The sequence below is a fragment of the Nipponia nippon genome, unplaced genomic scaffold (genome assembly GCF_047370975.1).
Source record: "Nipponia nippon isolate SJK-2023a ecotype South Korea unplaced genomic scaffold, ASM4737097v1 scaffold_3, whole genome shotgun sequence".
NCBI classification, from domain to species: Eukaryota; Metazoa; Chordata; class Aves; order Pelecaniformes; family Threskiornithidae; genus Nipponia; species Nipponia nippon.
In genome coordinates this window covers 100,825,103-100,841,785 of record NW_028262347.1, presented here as the reverse complement: position 1 = coordinate 100,841,785, position 16,683 = coordinate 100,825,103, and the positions used below count along the sequence as shown (strand labels likewise).

Sequence of the window (16,683 nt, the reverse complement as noted above, 5' to 3'; positions counted from 1 at the left end):
CAGTGTAGAGAATGATTCCTTGCACATGGTTTAAATTTATATTGTAATAACAACAAACAGAATATTTCATACCAGCTGTCGAATTAAGAATTTAGGCATAAAATTTCATAGAAATCAAATATTATGGTGTTTTAACTGCTTTTTAGAAATATATGTCATGTGGGTCCATACACCACTTGTCAGTATTCCTTATTTCACCCCATGCCAGTACTAAAAAGTAGTCTTCGCCTATTCAGTATCATGTTTAACTACAAAGTCTGAGAACTCCAAGCGTCAATTCAGCAGTAAGGCTGAATCAAGAATAAATCCAGTAAAGTGAGTAGCATTTAAAACTCCTCTCTTCAAATTCATGTCAGACAGAAAAATCTGTCTGTGATCTGCCTACTGAGAAACAAATTCTCAGCATGTTTCAAGAGCACAGAAATGCTTGCACTAACAGGCCAATGTTACCTAATCACTAAGAATAGATAAGGAAAATTTCTGTGAACTATCAGAGTAGATTACAACGAGTGCCTAGAAAAGTAGGTGTCTGATGTTTTCCTAGAAAGTGCCATTTCTCCAAATCCATGTATCATTTGCTATTTTCCACTGACTGCAACATATTTCTTACACAATCCACCTTGCATGCAATTGTGTATTGTTTTCTTTAGATGAATTTCCAAGTTAAGAGTGAGCATGAGAGAATCCTGATGAACCTGTCGTGGTTTGTTTTTATTTTCTAGATGTCTCTGCTTTTACAGTGCTGATATCTACACTTCGCCCACAATAGGAAAGAAAGTGAAACAATGCAGAAGAATCCAAATTCAGTTACTATGGAATTTAATAGAAAATAAAAGCTGGGATCATACTATTTTCTTTACAAATTATCCCATCTCATTTGAATTTATACTTGCAATATTTTACACGTAGAGACTCAGATGTTCATTGACTGCTGTGCCATCATGATATATGTATAAATTTTATATATAAAATACAAATTTTAGTATGTAATAACAATTATAATAATTTATTACATACATAATTAATCACTTAAGCACATAATTAAAAAGTGAACTTCTGAATAATATCATATCTATTACCTATAGCAGCCGTTACGTAACAGAACATTCGTAAGAACCCCTATAGGACTTAGAATTTCAACAGCAGCTATGGAAGTTGGATGTTGAATAGGAAAGAGTCACGAAGGTTGAATTTTGAAAAAAGAATAAATACAAAGGTTGTGAAAGACATTCAAATGATATTAGGATTTTATATTTATCCCAACTGTGACTATTTCTTCTTCTGTCACAAGGCTGAAGAGGCATTACATCCTTGAACTTCACTGACTCACTTGACTTGCCTCAGAGAAAAGCATCCCAGATCAGAATTAAGTAAAAGTGAGCAAATTGATACAACGTGAAAATAATATTCACCCCAACATCAGCACACAGTGACAAGGCCATACTTGGCTGATAACATTACAGCTAGCTCATAGCAATAAAAGACCTTTCTGCTAGGCTATGGAGGTATGCATCCACATCCCCTAAGTCTAGCATCAACTGAAATTATTCTACATCTTCAAGCACATGACACTTTGAACGACCAAGGGGCTGCAGTGTGGATAAATGAGATTGGCATTAACTGCTGTATGCACAGTGACTGGAAAGGAACCAGTGTATCTCTGTAGCACAGCATGAGCACACCTGTACACAAAAACTCATACAGTTCTGAAGGAAAATGTTCCACACAGTAAGAGGCTGATCAAAGAAAAACATAACCAGCAATTAGGAAGACAATAAAGCTGATAAATAATTTATACTGAGCAGCAGAGTAACTAGGTGATAATGGAGAAATAACCACTGGAGAGTCTTGAGTACCTTGGAAATCTCAAAATGAAGTAGACTAAACCATTTTGCTCTCGGTCATCTTTCCTTATGAGGGACTAAAACATTTTCCTTTTGATTATGCAGATTATCATCTCCAGATATCCTGACTTGAATGCAAAACCTCTTGAAACTGAACTTGACAGTTAAGATACTAAACGGCTGATTCTTTCTAGCTAAACCTCCACAGTGATGCTACAATATTATTATTTTTAATAAATCAGCACTCCTTACAGGATAATGCTGAATAAAATGCTGTGTACTAGACCTGCCCCTGTACAGCACATTTCCATCTGCCTTACTTTACAGAAGCTAATTTAAAAAGAAGACAAAATAATTTCCCTGTATAAATCACTTATAACAGAAACAAGAAAATGGCTTTAGAAAAAAAAAATGTTTTATATACTACAAGTTTTACTTATGTAGAAAAACACATTTTTATAAGTTTAAACACTATTTTTAAATTAAAAGATGCCTTATTCTATTTTTTTATCTTTATTTGCCATCTGCTATATTTTTACTAGCAACAAACAAAAGAGCTGATAAGGTCAAACAGGCTGCTTTTCCAGTATTTCAGCTTTTGACCTGAAGTAGCAACTAGGGAGATTTCATAAGAAAGCCTACTTCTGGCAAATGCCCGTTCAATTTTGAAGACAAGATAAACTTAAGATAGTTGGAACCTAAAATACCAAGAAAATTAAAATTCTTTGGCTTCATATCGCTTTATACTTATTAAATCAGAGAAGTAAGATCGGTAGATAGATTTAGAGCAAAATGTTTTGTAACTAACATAAGCCTATACAAAATTTGCAAACACAATATACTGATTTTTTCAAAAAGAATTAAAAACTAAATGCCTGAATGACAAAAGTGCACTGCAAAGTTTAGTAGCAGCTTATTTAACATCATTCCATATTAAAAAGTTCCCTGAACAGAAGAAACTGGAAAAAGCAACAGAAAGATCCAAAAGTATGCACTTATAAAGAGCAAGCAAATACTGCCCTTTGAGCATCATTAGCTTTATTGGCAAAGATTTTGTGGCAATCCATCAGGTACACCACTGCAGTGCAAGTAGTTATGGAGGAGTCAATAACCTCAGAGACACTTTTGTGATGCAAAGAAATGTCCTTCCATTTATGGACTGGGTTTTCTCTGCTGTGTTTCTATTTTTATTTTATTATTTCATAGAATCATAGAATGCCCTGAGTTGGAAGGGACCCACAAGGATCATCGAGTCCAACTCCTGTCCCTGCATAGGACAACCCCAAAATTCACACCATATGTCTGAGGGCGTTGTCCAAATGCTTCTTGAATATTGTCAGGCTTGGCACCTTGACTACCTCCCAGGGCAGCCCGTTCCAGTGCTCCACCACCCTTTGGGTAAAAAGCCTTTTCCTAATATCCAACCTAAACTTCTCCTGGCATATCTTCCTGCTGTTCCCTTGGGTCCTATCATTGGTCGTCAGGCAGAAGAGATCAGCACCTGCCCCTCCTCTTCCCCTTGTAAGGAAGCTGTAGACTGTGATGAGGTTTCCCCTCAGTCTCCTCTTCTCCAGGCTGAACAGACCAAGTGACTTCAGCCGCTCCTCTTATGGCTTCCCCTCTAAACCCTTCACCATCTTCGTGGCTCTCCTCTGGACACTCTCTGGTAGCTTCGTATGCTTTTTATACTGTGGCACCCAGAACTGCACATAGTACTGAAGATGAGGCCTCACGAGTGCAGAGTAGAGTGGGACAATCACCCCCCTTGACCAGCTATCAATACAGTGCTTGATGCACCCCAGGACACAGTTGGCCCCCTTGGCTGCTTGGCTATTTAGAATTTGAGATAGTGTAATACTAAATACTGATGAATGTGATAACAAGGTTAATGAATGCTAAATGTCTGGGGGTCAGCAATGAATCAAGAATAAGCCCTGCATAACGTTAGCATGGACACTATAAATACAGAAGTACTAGAGAACTTTGGGTGTTCAAAAAATTGATGTGAAACAAGTGGCAAAAAGTGGCAAACTATGAAAGATAGTTTTCTTGACTTAAGTCAATATTGTATGAAATTCTGCCAGATGGTATAAATATCCTGCAGTCCAAAACCTCAGAAAAAGCCTTAAATACTTTTAGCTGGAAGAACAGTTATCTCTATATCCAAAATTTTCCTTCTCTACCTGTCACCTGACTTTGTATGGCAAATTACTTCAATTGCAAAAATTGAATAGTGGATCAAGGAACAGATTGAGGAGGAATGTAGCATTGTTACAAACTATTATCCATCCAACTGTTACTTCTGAAATGTCACATAAGCAGGAAGGTCGGAATTTTGCTCATATTGATACCTGAAGCATAGAAGCACAACAAGTAATCTTACTTAATCCCAATGGGTTTTTGGCCTATCAGGTAACGGTCAAGCAGTGCATCTGAATAAACGTATTAATGAAGTTTCCCCTTTTGAGTTTGGAATTATAAGAAGAGTGAAAATCTTAATCAAATCCTCTGACTTTTCTTAGATTCATATATATAAAGTTGAGCAAAGAAATTGCCTAAAGATTATTGAAAGGATATGAATGATCTGGTTTATATAAACCTCCAGTCCCAGTTGAGTACATAAGTTCATTCAGAGCTCTCTGATATTCAGTGAGAACAGCCACTACATGAACTTTCTGAAGTCTCATATGGAATTCCCAACTTCTAATCTTTCTAGTGAGATCCCTACTATCTTCACATCAGTTTATATCAATTCCAGTCTCAACAAGATTTGCTTATGACTAATTCAGTCTTGCAAAAAGGTCAGGAGGAACATGGATAGGTTGGTTTGTTTGTTGTGTTTTTTTGTTTTGTTTTGTTTTTTAAGTTACTTAAACTGCATAATGCATCTTTTCTTAATTCCACATAAACCAAGCCTCATGCACCACAGAGCACATTAGACAACTGATGCTGAATAAGAGACACATGGACATCTCAGTACATTTAGTCCAGGGCTTAGAAGATAAGAGAGATCCTTTAAGCTGTGTTACAGAAGTTACATGCTTAGAAATACAAAATGAGCTAAAGCTCAAAAAAGTCACCAGAAATCATAAAACTTATGTTAAAATTACCAGAACATAAACTCTCATGTTCTGCATATAAGGACTTCTGGTTTGGGGCTTATACATTAATTATATTACTTATAAAGTATGAAATAGTGTGAACAACAAGCATTGAAAATTCAAATTTGAGAAGATCACACTCTGCAACAACATTACTCAGACTCAATGTATTAAAAAAAAAACAGTTACCAAGAAATCAGTGAAAGAAAATATTGGGGGAAGGGGGGGAACTACTGGATAATGTATAATTAATAGACTGAATGCCTACAAGGTACTGTACAAGTTAACATACTATCTATCTTGGAGCCAAGACATGAAATTTTCAACTGGTCTTTCAATTGACTTTTAAAGATAAGAAACAATTAGTTAAATAAAAAAAAAAAATTAATCTCTCTCATATTACCATTCATGAAAGTGTTCAGGTTACATGCTGTAGGTAGCTCAGGAAAATTTGGAAAGCATCTGACTAATAATAATAACGCAATGATCTTTTTGGACAGTATAAGTAGCATTTTTAAACGATCCTCATGCAAAGGAATACAAATGCCAGAAGACAACATAAGTGAATTATGGGTTCCCTAAGCAGTTTGAGAGAAAGAGTTTTCTTCTTTTAGAACATTATTCCATATTCTATTAAAGACAAAACTGTACAGTTTGGGTAGCTTTCATTTGAGCAGAAGGGATTTAATCACAGAGTCCGAAAGACTAATGAAACCATTAGAGAACACAAGAGCAGTCATAAAATAATTAAACTAATAATACAAAGCAGGGTAAAAAGAAAACATTAGAGTGGTTTTTCACATAATATCCCGATGTTGAGAACATACTTTCATTAGACAAGAAGAGATATGGAAAGAAGAAAATTACATAACATCTTACCAAAAAACACAAAATGTTTGGCTATTAAGAGGAATAGCAGTGATTTATTTTTCAGCATAAATCCCATATACTTGATATTACCATCCTATTACTACTTAGAATTTAGCAGTCCATCTATACCAAAATGACATTCTGTGTTTCTGAATCACTAAATTTGGCAGACTATGATCATGAATGTTTATGGATAGATAGAAAAAAAAAAAAGTTTAGTTTACACCATGGAAACGCCTAGCTGAAGAACATTAACATACCTTTAGAAGTTCCAAATATTATAACCACAAAAGAATGGTAAGAGTGTGCCATTGAAGAGAGGGCTGTCTATATGACTTCATCATAGCAGACAAGGAAAAAATTATTATGGAACTCAAATTTAGGCTGTTTAAATGAAAATACTGATTACATTTACTCTTCATTAAAAAAACAAACAAACAAAGCTACAGCCAAAACACAAAAACAAAACACCAGAAGTCCAAAATAGGAATATATATTTTGTATTTAAAAATGTCAAATTTCAAAAAGAAGAAAGTGTTTATGAACTATATTGAACAACCACAGACTTACTGCATTGCAAATAAAAGATATTTTAATTGTAGCATTCTATTGCTAGCAGCATGGTGGACATTTCAGTAATAATGGAGAAAAGGCAGAAGTGTCCCATATATATTTTATTTTGTAACTGAGAAAAAGCCAATCATGTAATGATGGCATACTTGCTTTCCTAACATGACTAAGGAGAATGCTAATAAACACATCTGTTAAGCCAGACATTTTTAAGTCATCATGCCTGGGTAACTTGCATCCAATAGTTTTAAAAACCTCACTCTGTGGACTACTTAATGTTGGTTTTCAGTGACCCTGGCACAGACAGTTTATAGAAGTTCCAGAAATATTTAAGAAAGTTAATGTTATTTCCATATGTTTAAAAGAAGTAACTGTAAGCCTATTAATCAATCTCAGACAAAACAAAGACTTCTACTACAGAGTAATTAAGTGGTCAAGATAAAGAATTATATCTATGTATATATTTTAGAAAAACATCCTATCCCATTAGCTTTTCCATTAAATGTTGTGTTTGAGTGATAAAGCTATAAATACTGATGTAATTTACTCAACATTGCCATGGCACACATTTTATAGAACTTAGCTTCCGTTATATATAAAATAACTTCTAATGTAAGTAAAATGACATAAAATGCTTTAAAGCTGTACAAAATACACTAGCTTTGTAAGAAATATTGTAGAATTTGGATGTGTGTTCACAGTTTTTGCCAATAGATGGCAGAAATGCACAATACTTAACCGACAAAATCATTGCAAATGATTGCAAACTTAAGGTGTTAAGAAAGGGATAGTTTTGAGACCTGTGGATGCATCAAAAGACAGTAAATGATTATAAAGTTTTGGAGCTCATAATTCCTCTCTCACACTGGTATCCCTACAATTTAGTTATCAGAACACTTCTTTGTGTCAGTATAACACAAAGTTATGTCAAAAAAGGCTATAGGGTATTGAAACAAGTGCTGTTTTCACACCACAGATTTTTAACTAAAGCTTCATCTTGAAGCACACTTGCTGGATGGCCAGGAGGCATTCACACCATCAGCTTAACTATCTTAATAAGACACTGCTTTTTCTCCAAAGCCGTCTATCTCTTTCCACAGAGGGAAACCAATTTCCTTCTCCAACTCACAAAAACAGCTGAATATCTACCAGAGATGTTGGAAACAGTATTCTCAGACCAGGAATTTATACTGAGACCACAAGCCTCATCCAAATTACTTGAGATGTCTGTAACAGGACCTGGACAGAATTTGAGCAAGGACTGGAAAAAAGGATCCCCTCTTTTCCATAACTATGCTAATCATCACACAAAGAGATTTGTTCACTATGCTGTGCATGTGTCTACGTTTGCATCTGTTGTCTGTCTTATTTTCCCCACTGTAAATCTTGAATTATTTTCTGAAAAAATAGAACGGCTTCAGCAGCAGCCTAGACTAAAGAGGATCTCAGGGAAGGATGATGAAAAAATCTTCATTATAATAGATTCTATTAGGAATCAAACAGTTTCCATCGCTTGAAATTTTGTACAGTAGAACATCTGAAGTGCTGAAAGCACATGATCAGAAAAAGGAAACAGGTTGTTTAATAGATCTTTTCTATCTTTAATTTCTGTGATTCAATAATATGAGACACTATCAAATCCCTATATTAGACTTTACTTAAATCACTGTAGTTCTAAGGCTGATTGTTCCTCATTCACATGTCCTTGTAAATGTGAAGGCAAGATCATGCCTTACATGTTTAGTCTTCCTCTAACAATACCATCCTGTCAAGGCAATTTATTCCAATACAGTCTGCTCATAAATTCAATATTTCCTTTCTCATAAGCATACAAGTACATGATAAAAAGCATTTCAGTTATTTGAAGTGCCTTTGCTATCACAGAAGATAGAATAACAGTTTTAAGTGGTGTGTAGAGTGTTTGTAAATCATTGCTGAATATAACTGAAAGATGTTCACTTGTTGCAGTGCTCTCCAACTTGGCAGGCTGCAAGCTATCCAAAGAAATGAAGATCTGAATCTGAAACTTAGCTATGATACTCAGATCACGACGACTTTGTGGTTTAAAAAAAAAAAAAAAAAAAAGTTTTACCATGACATTATTTCTCCCATTGCAAATTTTCTGTTTTCATGCAATGGCCTTTTTAGCCTACCTTCACTTAGACTGTAAAGACAGTATCCAGACTCAGCAATGCACTCATTTGGTTAAAATTAACTGTCAAAATTACCTGTAAAATCTCAAGAGCCAGAAACTCCACCCTTTCTGTTATCATTCTTCCCTCGGGAAGATTCTCTCCACTCCACAGAAGCCTGTACTTGAAGTGAAGAATTGTCCTTCTATCACTATCAGAAAGTTTCTTGTACAGTGTTATGGAAGAAGTATTTATGATTTTATAAAGCACAGCTTTAGTTTATGTGTAAGTATCTGCACAAATGCTACTGTCTGCAAAACAGTGTTGGAACAATGTCAAAGGGATCTATATGCAAATGAACATCAGAAGACACACTGATGTTTGTATCTGTACAGTTTTAAGTCAGAGCACAACAAATTTTTATACTGACTGTCAAAGCAATGTATAACACTGAATTACAGATTCGTTAAAGTTTTCTTCCCTTTATCTGCTCCCCCCTAATCTTTCAATAATATGTAGATCATTCCATGTGCCAGCTGTATTCTGCTCATGTACATCCTTTTCTTATGCTACCCTACGCTAGCAAAAGTGATATCCTAGAAATCCTTTCTAAAGGATTTATCAAATGTAAACATTTGATATTTTGGAGGTCTAAAGTACTATTGTGCCTTCAGCTGTACATTAGACAGTCAACACCCTACCATTCCTAGAAACCTTTTGATGGAAAAGCATAATCTGATCCATCTTGCATATTGAATTTTGTTTGCACACTGGAATCTAGGTAGAAGATTAGATTTGAAACAACATCCTTTATGAATACTGATTGAAAATTTCATTTATATACAGCATTTTGAGATACAAAAAAGCATTTTATAAACGACTGAACGCAGAAGAGTAGCGGGGAAAGCGGAAGGCTTCACATACTAAGAGTTACATAACAGCTGAATGGTGGCATTTCTGAACTAGCAGAAGAAAAGGAAAAAACCCACTGGCTTTCCACTATAGTACATTGGAAGACGATACATTCAGACCGCATGTCCTCTGCTATACTTCACATCTTTCTATGAGTATTTAGTGCTCCGAAGGCAAAGTTTATTTTTGATTTAGGATGGTTTGGGTTTTTTAAATACTGTTTAAACTGTGTGTTGATACTTACTTTATTGCCAGTTAGCTAAACCAGGACAGTTCTTGTGAAACTGGGAATTCAGGGAGCCATGTTCTGGTGACTTTCATTCTGTCTAGTACTTAGATGAACTCATCACAGCTGACTTACATGAATCAATAGTGAAATAAACTGGGAAGACCCTGATGCACAACACATCCCAGACAATGTATTGTATTTGGGCTCCTAAATGATCTTGCAATTTAAGGCATATAAAGGAATTCTGCTTAATCAGTAACAAATTCTTAAAACATGCAAAGAATTATTGAGATACACTGAAGTCCGAACTTGTTAAATGATTTTTGCATTGCCTAACATTCAGCACTTCCTATTTACATGCCTCGCGAGAAGGCTAACCTCCCTGCGATTCCTATTTCAAATGACACTTGGTGCAGAAACCAGAACTTACATGTTCTGAATCACCCTCCGCACAAGGATATCTCTCTCAATTACAAAAAATTATATAACAGGAGAAATAGGCATCTAACCTGACACCGTAAATATATGGTCCAAACACCCCCCCTTCCCCTCCACTCACCCTCCCAGTCCTGTCACTGTATTACCTACAAGGATGTCCAAAGTATTTGAGCTCCATAGGCAGAGTAAATTTTGCCATCTCTTTAAAAGGTATACAGGAATAGACAATCTTCATTAATACACTTCAGTGTATTTGCTTAAAAACTCTTTCATCACAGCATCTAAAAATAATAATTTGCTGATCTAAATTACAGTTATGTCAGGGACCCCAATAATACACATTTTTGAATTAGTGAATTATTTCACTAAGGATGATTTTCCCTAAAGTGAAAAACGCTTTGGAATAAACACAGTGGAAGCAGGTGCAAAGCTCAAACATTGTAAATATGTCACTCCTAAGATGACTACATTAAAAAAAAAAAAAAATTCCATGCCTCGGCAGGTGACAAATGTCTCAGGAGGATTCCGTGAGAAAACAGGTAAAGCTGAACTATAAACAAGAAACCAATAAAAAGTGACATTGGTGTAATTAAGAGAGATGGAAATCCTTTCAACCCTATGAATAAATGTAAGTACAATGCTTAACTCTGCCTGCAAAATGACATAAATCTTGTAAAAACTATCCAGCAGAAACTGCTAAATGGGCAAACTCTCTCATTATTCCTGTTGGTACTGTTAGTTAGACTGCTATGTCACCATGAGTCAATTATGCAGCCACTTTCCCAAAAGGTATTCATCTGAAATAATCATCTCCTTGCCTTATTTCCCAAATTTTGCAGTTTTGCTATCTTCTCATTTCACATTCCTTTTGTATGGATTCTGTGATTCTAGTTTTTGCTCTTGGATAGCAATCATCTCCAATGATTTCAATCCCAAAGTTCTGGGAAACTCTGATATGTCACATTCAAGTGTGAAAATATATCCTGTTAATTCACATAATGCAAAGAATCTGGGATTGAGTTACAGCGAGTGAAATCAGCAATTTTCTTTTAAGCATAAGCTTGTTTTTTTATTTATGTACCTTCTTTTTTTATTTGATTTCCTATCATAATATGGAACTGTATGACATTTTCTCCTTCAAAAAGCATTACTTTGTTTTACATACACGACAGAAGTATGTGATAAAGACAGTAATCATATGAGGATCTGTAGTGATCTTTTCTTGCTCTTTTACTGCTTTCTTCTTTGGCATACTAATAACCACTAATATGTATAGTATGAACTCTTAACATGGTTATACATTTATTAATCCCCTGAATAAAAACTCCCAAATTTTTACCTTCATTTTAGTTAACTAGAGAGAATGTGCAATTTGTACAAGACACTTCATATGCCACATTATGGGTGCTAATTGATTTATTTCGTCTGCTCTGCTTCATTTTGCATTCCCTTTTACATGTGGCATATTCTTTTCTAATGCATTCCTAGCAGTCCTACACAAATGTTAAGCCCAGTAAGCATCTAAACAAATCTTCCAAATCTGTTGTTTCAGTGGATTTAGAATTTAGCTGTATTGGCTCAAAATGTGAAGAGAATTTCTCGATTTCATTGTCGACAATGATTCATGGCAATCCAGTTCAGTGAATGAATGGTCTGGATCACCTGTTCACGTTGTAAGATAAGACAATGACATCAAATTCACCATTTTATAAAAATGGCCTTACATTACACAGTACTTCCAATCTGGAGTTCACCACCCCTTAGAGCAGGAGATTATATTAATGAATCAAGAACAAAATGGACTTAGTATGTGCTTTTTCTGACATAACCCACCTGTCTGCTGAAATGGCAAATTCACTGCAAAAACAACTTTGGTAACATTCTTCTGCTTATGTGATGCCACAAGATGAAGAAATTCTCCATTAAAATGTGCAAATTTTAAGTTTTTTTATAACAGCTATTAAAAGGAAAAATTAGCTTACTTACCAAGCCAACTTCTGTTTAAATATACTGACACAAACACTGGAGGGACCGTGAAGAAATCTACTACTGAGTTAACTTCTAGCCAAAACCATAGCTTGTCATTGGCTGCTATGAACTGAAAAAAAAAAGAGGGGAAGGGATGAAAGAATCAGATTATGCTCATGGTGGTTGCAAGTATGTGCAATATTGTCCTTTCTAAAATATTAAACTCCAAAGTTAGTGGAAAAGAAACTGGTGTTTTACATCAGTCCAGACAAAACAATATGTCTCACTGGAAAGAAGTCTGTATTGTGCATTGCTTGATAACAGAGACAGATCATTTATACGATGAATTGCAATATCTGTGCTAAAAACCATTTTCTTCACATTTATTAACAATATATCAGTAATATTAGAAAAGCGTAGGTAAGCATAAAACATTTCAAAGTATATCACCTTTGCTCTAGACATGTTGGTAGTAGTCTCAACATGTATTTGCTGTTCACAGGTTTCTAAATACGTGATAGTTTACAAAGAGTCCCATTATCATCCTATCCGGAGGTAATCACCAGGATGACTCCTACAAGGTATAATTCAGGACTGCAGCAGGACTTCAGTCCTTCAAATTGTACCATGGATGAGGTCACTTCTCTCTCCTGACTACAAAAACAGCCTAGGGAAACTGCCAACTTAGATGCCAAGGACATGATAGTTTGAACTTGCCTATCCATCTATGCACTTAAATAAGGTCAAACTACTATTCACATTTAAGTAAAAATTAAAACACACGCCTTATATAAATATGGAATCTAAATATACAAACAAATACAAAATTTTAGTGCATCACAAAGATATTTAACAGAGTGGTTTTACTCATGTAAGTCTGAAAACTGGGACTAACATCTTTCAAAACAGCGCCTGTATTTTTTGAATTACAGACAATATCCATTGACTTTCTTCCAAAGCAAATACTGACATTCTCTATTTCATCCACTTAATCCCCTTGCTCTAGAATTACTTTAACAGAAAATGTTTATGGTGTATACCAACTTTGCTGGAATCCCAGATACAATATTGGAAAGGGGACTCTACTGATGTCAAGAATGTTGAAATCATGCTTAAAAAGAAGACAGACAACATGAGCAGCATTTGCCTAAGGGAAGACTCAAAGCCAAAAGTAAATTGACATTTTGTTAGTCTGTATGACTCAATATCAACGCTCCAGCATGAAAACTGAACTAAAATAATCAGTTTCAGCAGAAGCTTTCAATTCTCTTCTGTTGAATTTACAAGTAGTCCGAAATATTTGGAACTAAAAGCTTTTTAAGATGTCATAACCTGCAATATATGTTCTAATCAGCATTTTATCTTTCCATAGGGCACAACCTTTAGGCTTTCAAAAAGGTTTAAGTGTGTTACTCAGCAATGAAAACAAAGTCTGTTGACTGTAAAGGCCACTCATACTTTTCTATGGAAGTATTTGAACAGTTATTCATTTAGGTAATTAGCAACTAATAAAAGCCCATTTCATTCCAGAAGCAATCCTACCATTCTTGAAGAGATATCACATTCTTCTAGAAGCACTAGCATAGTCTGTCACTTCCAAAGGATTACTTCCATACTTGCCATATCTCTGCCAGACCCTATTGCTTGATTGTGTGCTAACTCATGCAATTTGGGCTTAGTCGTCATCAGCAGTTTGCAGACTTCACCTCTGAGTTCTCACATAGTTGGATACTAGCCAACAAAGATTTTAAGATGGATATATGTGTGTTTGAACACAAAGATCTTCTAGAACTGAAGATATGGTAATATTTATATGATTTTGAGTTGCAACAACATTTCAGGGAGAACAGATGGAAAAGGATGTGGTTTTAAAATATTTAAAATATTCTTCAAATACTTTAATTTACCAGTGAGTCCTCACAGAAGATAATTATCAGAAAAAAACAAACTTAAAATAGCTAAAGGTATGAGATGCTTATTACTTAACTAGTAAATTCATTATCGGTCCAATTCTTGCATCCACACAATCAAGTATCACCTTTTCCTCAGGAACTCCTGTTTAATTCAGGAGGACTTCTTGGAGAAATGAAGCTGTACCTATATTAGCATTTTAACTTAGATAAGGAGTATCAATTTGAAGTAAATCCTTACCATCCCCACTTATCATACTTCAATTTGCATCACAAAGCAGTTTTGGATAACACAAAGATTTGTTTTGGTTGAAACTAAAACAGGTGTTCTAGCAGTGCATCTCACATACTGTTATGCTAAAGTGCATTCAGTCAGCAGGACCAGAGTGGACTCTACAGTACTCTCTCTTCCTTCCAAAAAACACACAGTGTGGATATGAAAGTATTAGCATCAGCTCTCAGTATATTCTCTCTTATTGTGCTCTGCTTCTTGATAATGTAGCCTAAGTTAGTGCTTTGAGTAAGTAAGAGTGGCCAATACGTAATTTTAATTCTCTTGGCAAGAACATACAACCTTATAACTAGCACAAAATTTACGAAGCATTTGGATACTTGTAAAAAAAGTGTTCTTGGAAGTTCACAAGTACCATTCATTGAATCTGTTATGTCAAAAAGTAAACCTATATTGCAGGCCTGGTGGATGTATACAAAAGCCCCCTAAATCCTTAAGAATTAGGGGCTATTACACTATATGTTTTTAAAATACAGTTTAGAATGCATACGTAGTAGTGTAAATACTGAAGGAATTTATCTACTTAGCTAAATGATAGATACTGCACCTGGACTAGGTAATGAAATAACCTACATTTGCAATAAATTCCTTATTTGATCATCAGAAAAAGTTGGTTAGTTTGTCAGAAGTGAAATAGGAGGAACTGAACTATCATTGTGACATAGGAGCTCCTGTGATTCAGGAGCAAAAGAGACAAAGGAAGATCACGAGGCAATACTTGTATCAAATTTAAAGACCAATGTGGCAGGCTTTCTTCTCACATGATGTTCTCCTTGTAGTTCTGTCATGTTTGAGGCCTTTTTTCCCTGATTTTATAACTAACAACAAGCAAAGTTAGTTTTCAAAGCATATTAAAAAAAAAAAAAACAAAACAAAACAAAAAAACCACAACAAACAAACAACTAACCAAAAAAAAAAAAATCCAACAGCTTGAATTGCAAGCATTACTGGCCCAAACTTTTAAAAGTGCCTACCTGTTTTCAGATGTCCCAACTTAGAAATCCTGAAACAGCATTACTGAATTTTCAGAAAGTGCTAAGTATGTTCTAAGGATATACATTTCAGCATGTTAACTAGTATTTACAGCTTCTGCAAAACATTCATTACCAGTCTAGGAAAACGGATGTGCATAAAACTGAACAGCAGCTCTATCAGCTGTTATTTTGACCTTTGACTGCCAAAGACATATCTAGCAGCAGAGGAATATATAAAGTATTCACTAGTCTTGCTGAGGTAGTTATGACTCCATTGAGAACACTGAAACTAGATTCAATGCCACTGACCAGCGCTGAACTGTAATAGTTTTCACTTTCTACCACACAAGAACATTCTGGAACAGATGGCTTAGCTTATAAACTATCGGTCTCCTTAGTGATCTTAGATGCTTGTTTTTATTACCTAAATGTTCTCAATGAAATGCTTTGCTCAGGCATTTTAGAAATTAGCTTAATTTTGTCCAGCCATTGTAAAGTCAGGCTGTATTCAAAGACTCTCCCTATCTAATAGGTATATTCCCTCCCTGACTCATGCTATCAAAGACACACTACTTACACGCAAGCCGAAGTAGAGTAGGAAGAACACATTGAAAGCCATGTCGATCTGTAATGTGAAATCTTTGTAGAAATTCTGGCAGGATTCTATTGGGCTATTTGAAAGAAAAAGAAATCACAGTAAATTGTCAGTATATGAGTTTCTACTCTGGTGAGATTTTTATGCATTTCATTAAAGACCTTGATTCAGAAATCACATTTCTATTTTCCAGTCGTTTACAAGATACAAGCAAGCATTTCAAATGAATTATTTCATTCATTCAGTTAGTCATTCATACAGTCTTTATATTCACCTGTTCAGGTAATATCTGAGAATTAACATGCAGATACCTTTAAAAAAGGACAAGCAGGAGAATACCTCAGGATTCCTTAACCCCACATTAACCCTTAAAGAACTGACTTCTTTCTAAAGGAGACATACCTATGATACTTTAGGAACAAACCTAACAAACACACAGCTACAGTGAAACATTACATGTTTTCAATTCATGTCGTAATATAAAACCTTAAAAAAAAAGTAGTTGCTTAGGAATACATTACCCATTAGCAACCTGGGGTACTTAGTCTTGTAGAATACCTTGTTTATAAGAAGTTGGGTTTGGTTTGTTTGGTTTTTTGTTTTGTTTTGGGTTTTTGTTTTGTTTTTCTTTTTCTCACTTCTTTTTTGTGTATGGCTATTTAATGTACTTTATGTACAGTACTATGAGCTAAGTAGAAAAGCAGCATAGCCCACTGGTAAAATTAAATAACAAAATAAATTGAGGAATTTGAAGCAGTACTCTAAGGGTTAATTTCTGCATGCAGGTTAATTAAAATACCTTTGTGTGTGTCAGGCAGCCATTGCAAATTCTAGCTTATTATATTATG

General features: G+C 35.0%; 1 protein-coding gene across 22 annotated transcripts in view; it reads right to left on the bottom strand.

Annotated features, from left to right (window-relative positions):
• KCNMA1 (potassium calcium-activated channel subfamily M alpha 1) overlaps positions 1 to 16,683 on the bottom strand; it is a 523,932-nt gene that overhangs the window by 193,735 nt on the left and 313,514 nt on the right. For all 22 annotated transcript variants that reach the window (XM_087767664.1, XM_087767663.1, XM_087767665.1 and 19 more), the window contains 2 exons: positions 15,818 to 15,911; positions 12,083 to 12,194 (listed from right to left, as the gene is read on the bottom strand). In XM_087767664.1, the coding sequence (XP_087623790.1) occupies positions 12,083 to 12,194; positions 15,818 to 15,911 (206 nt within the window). The remainder of the gene's footprint in view (positions 1 to 12,082; positions 12,195 to 15,817; positions 15,912 to 16,683) is intronic.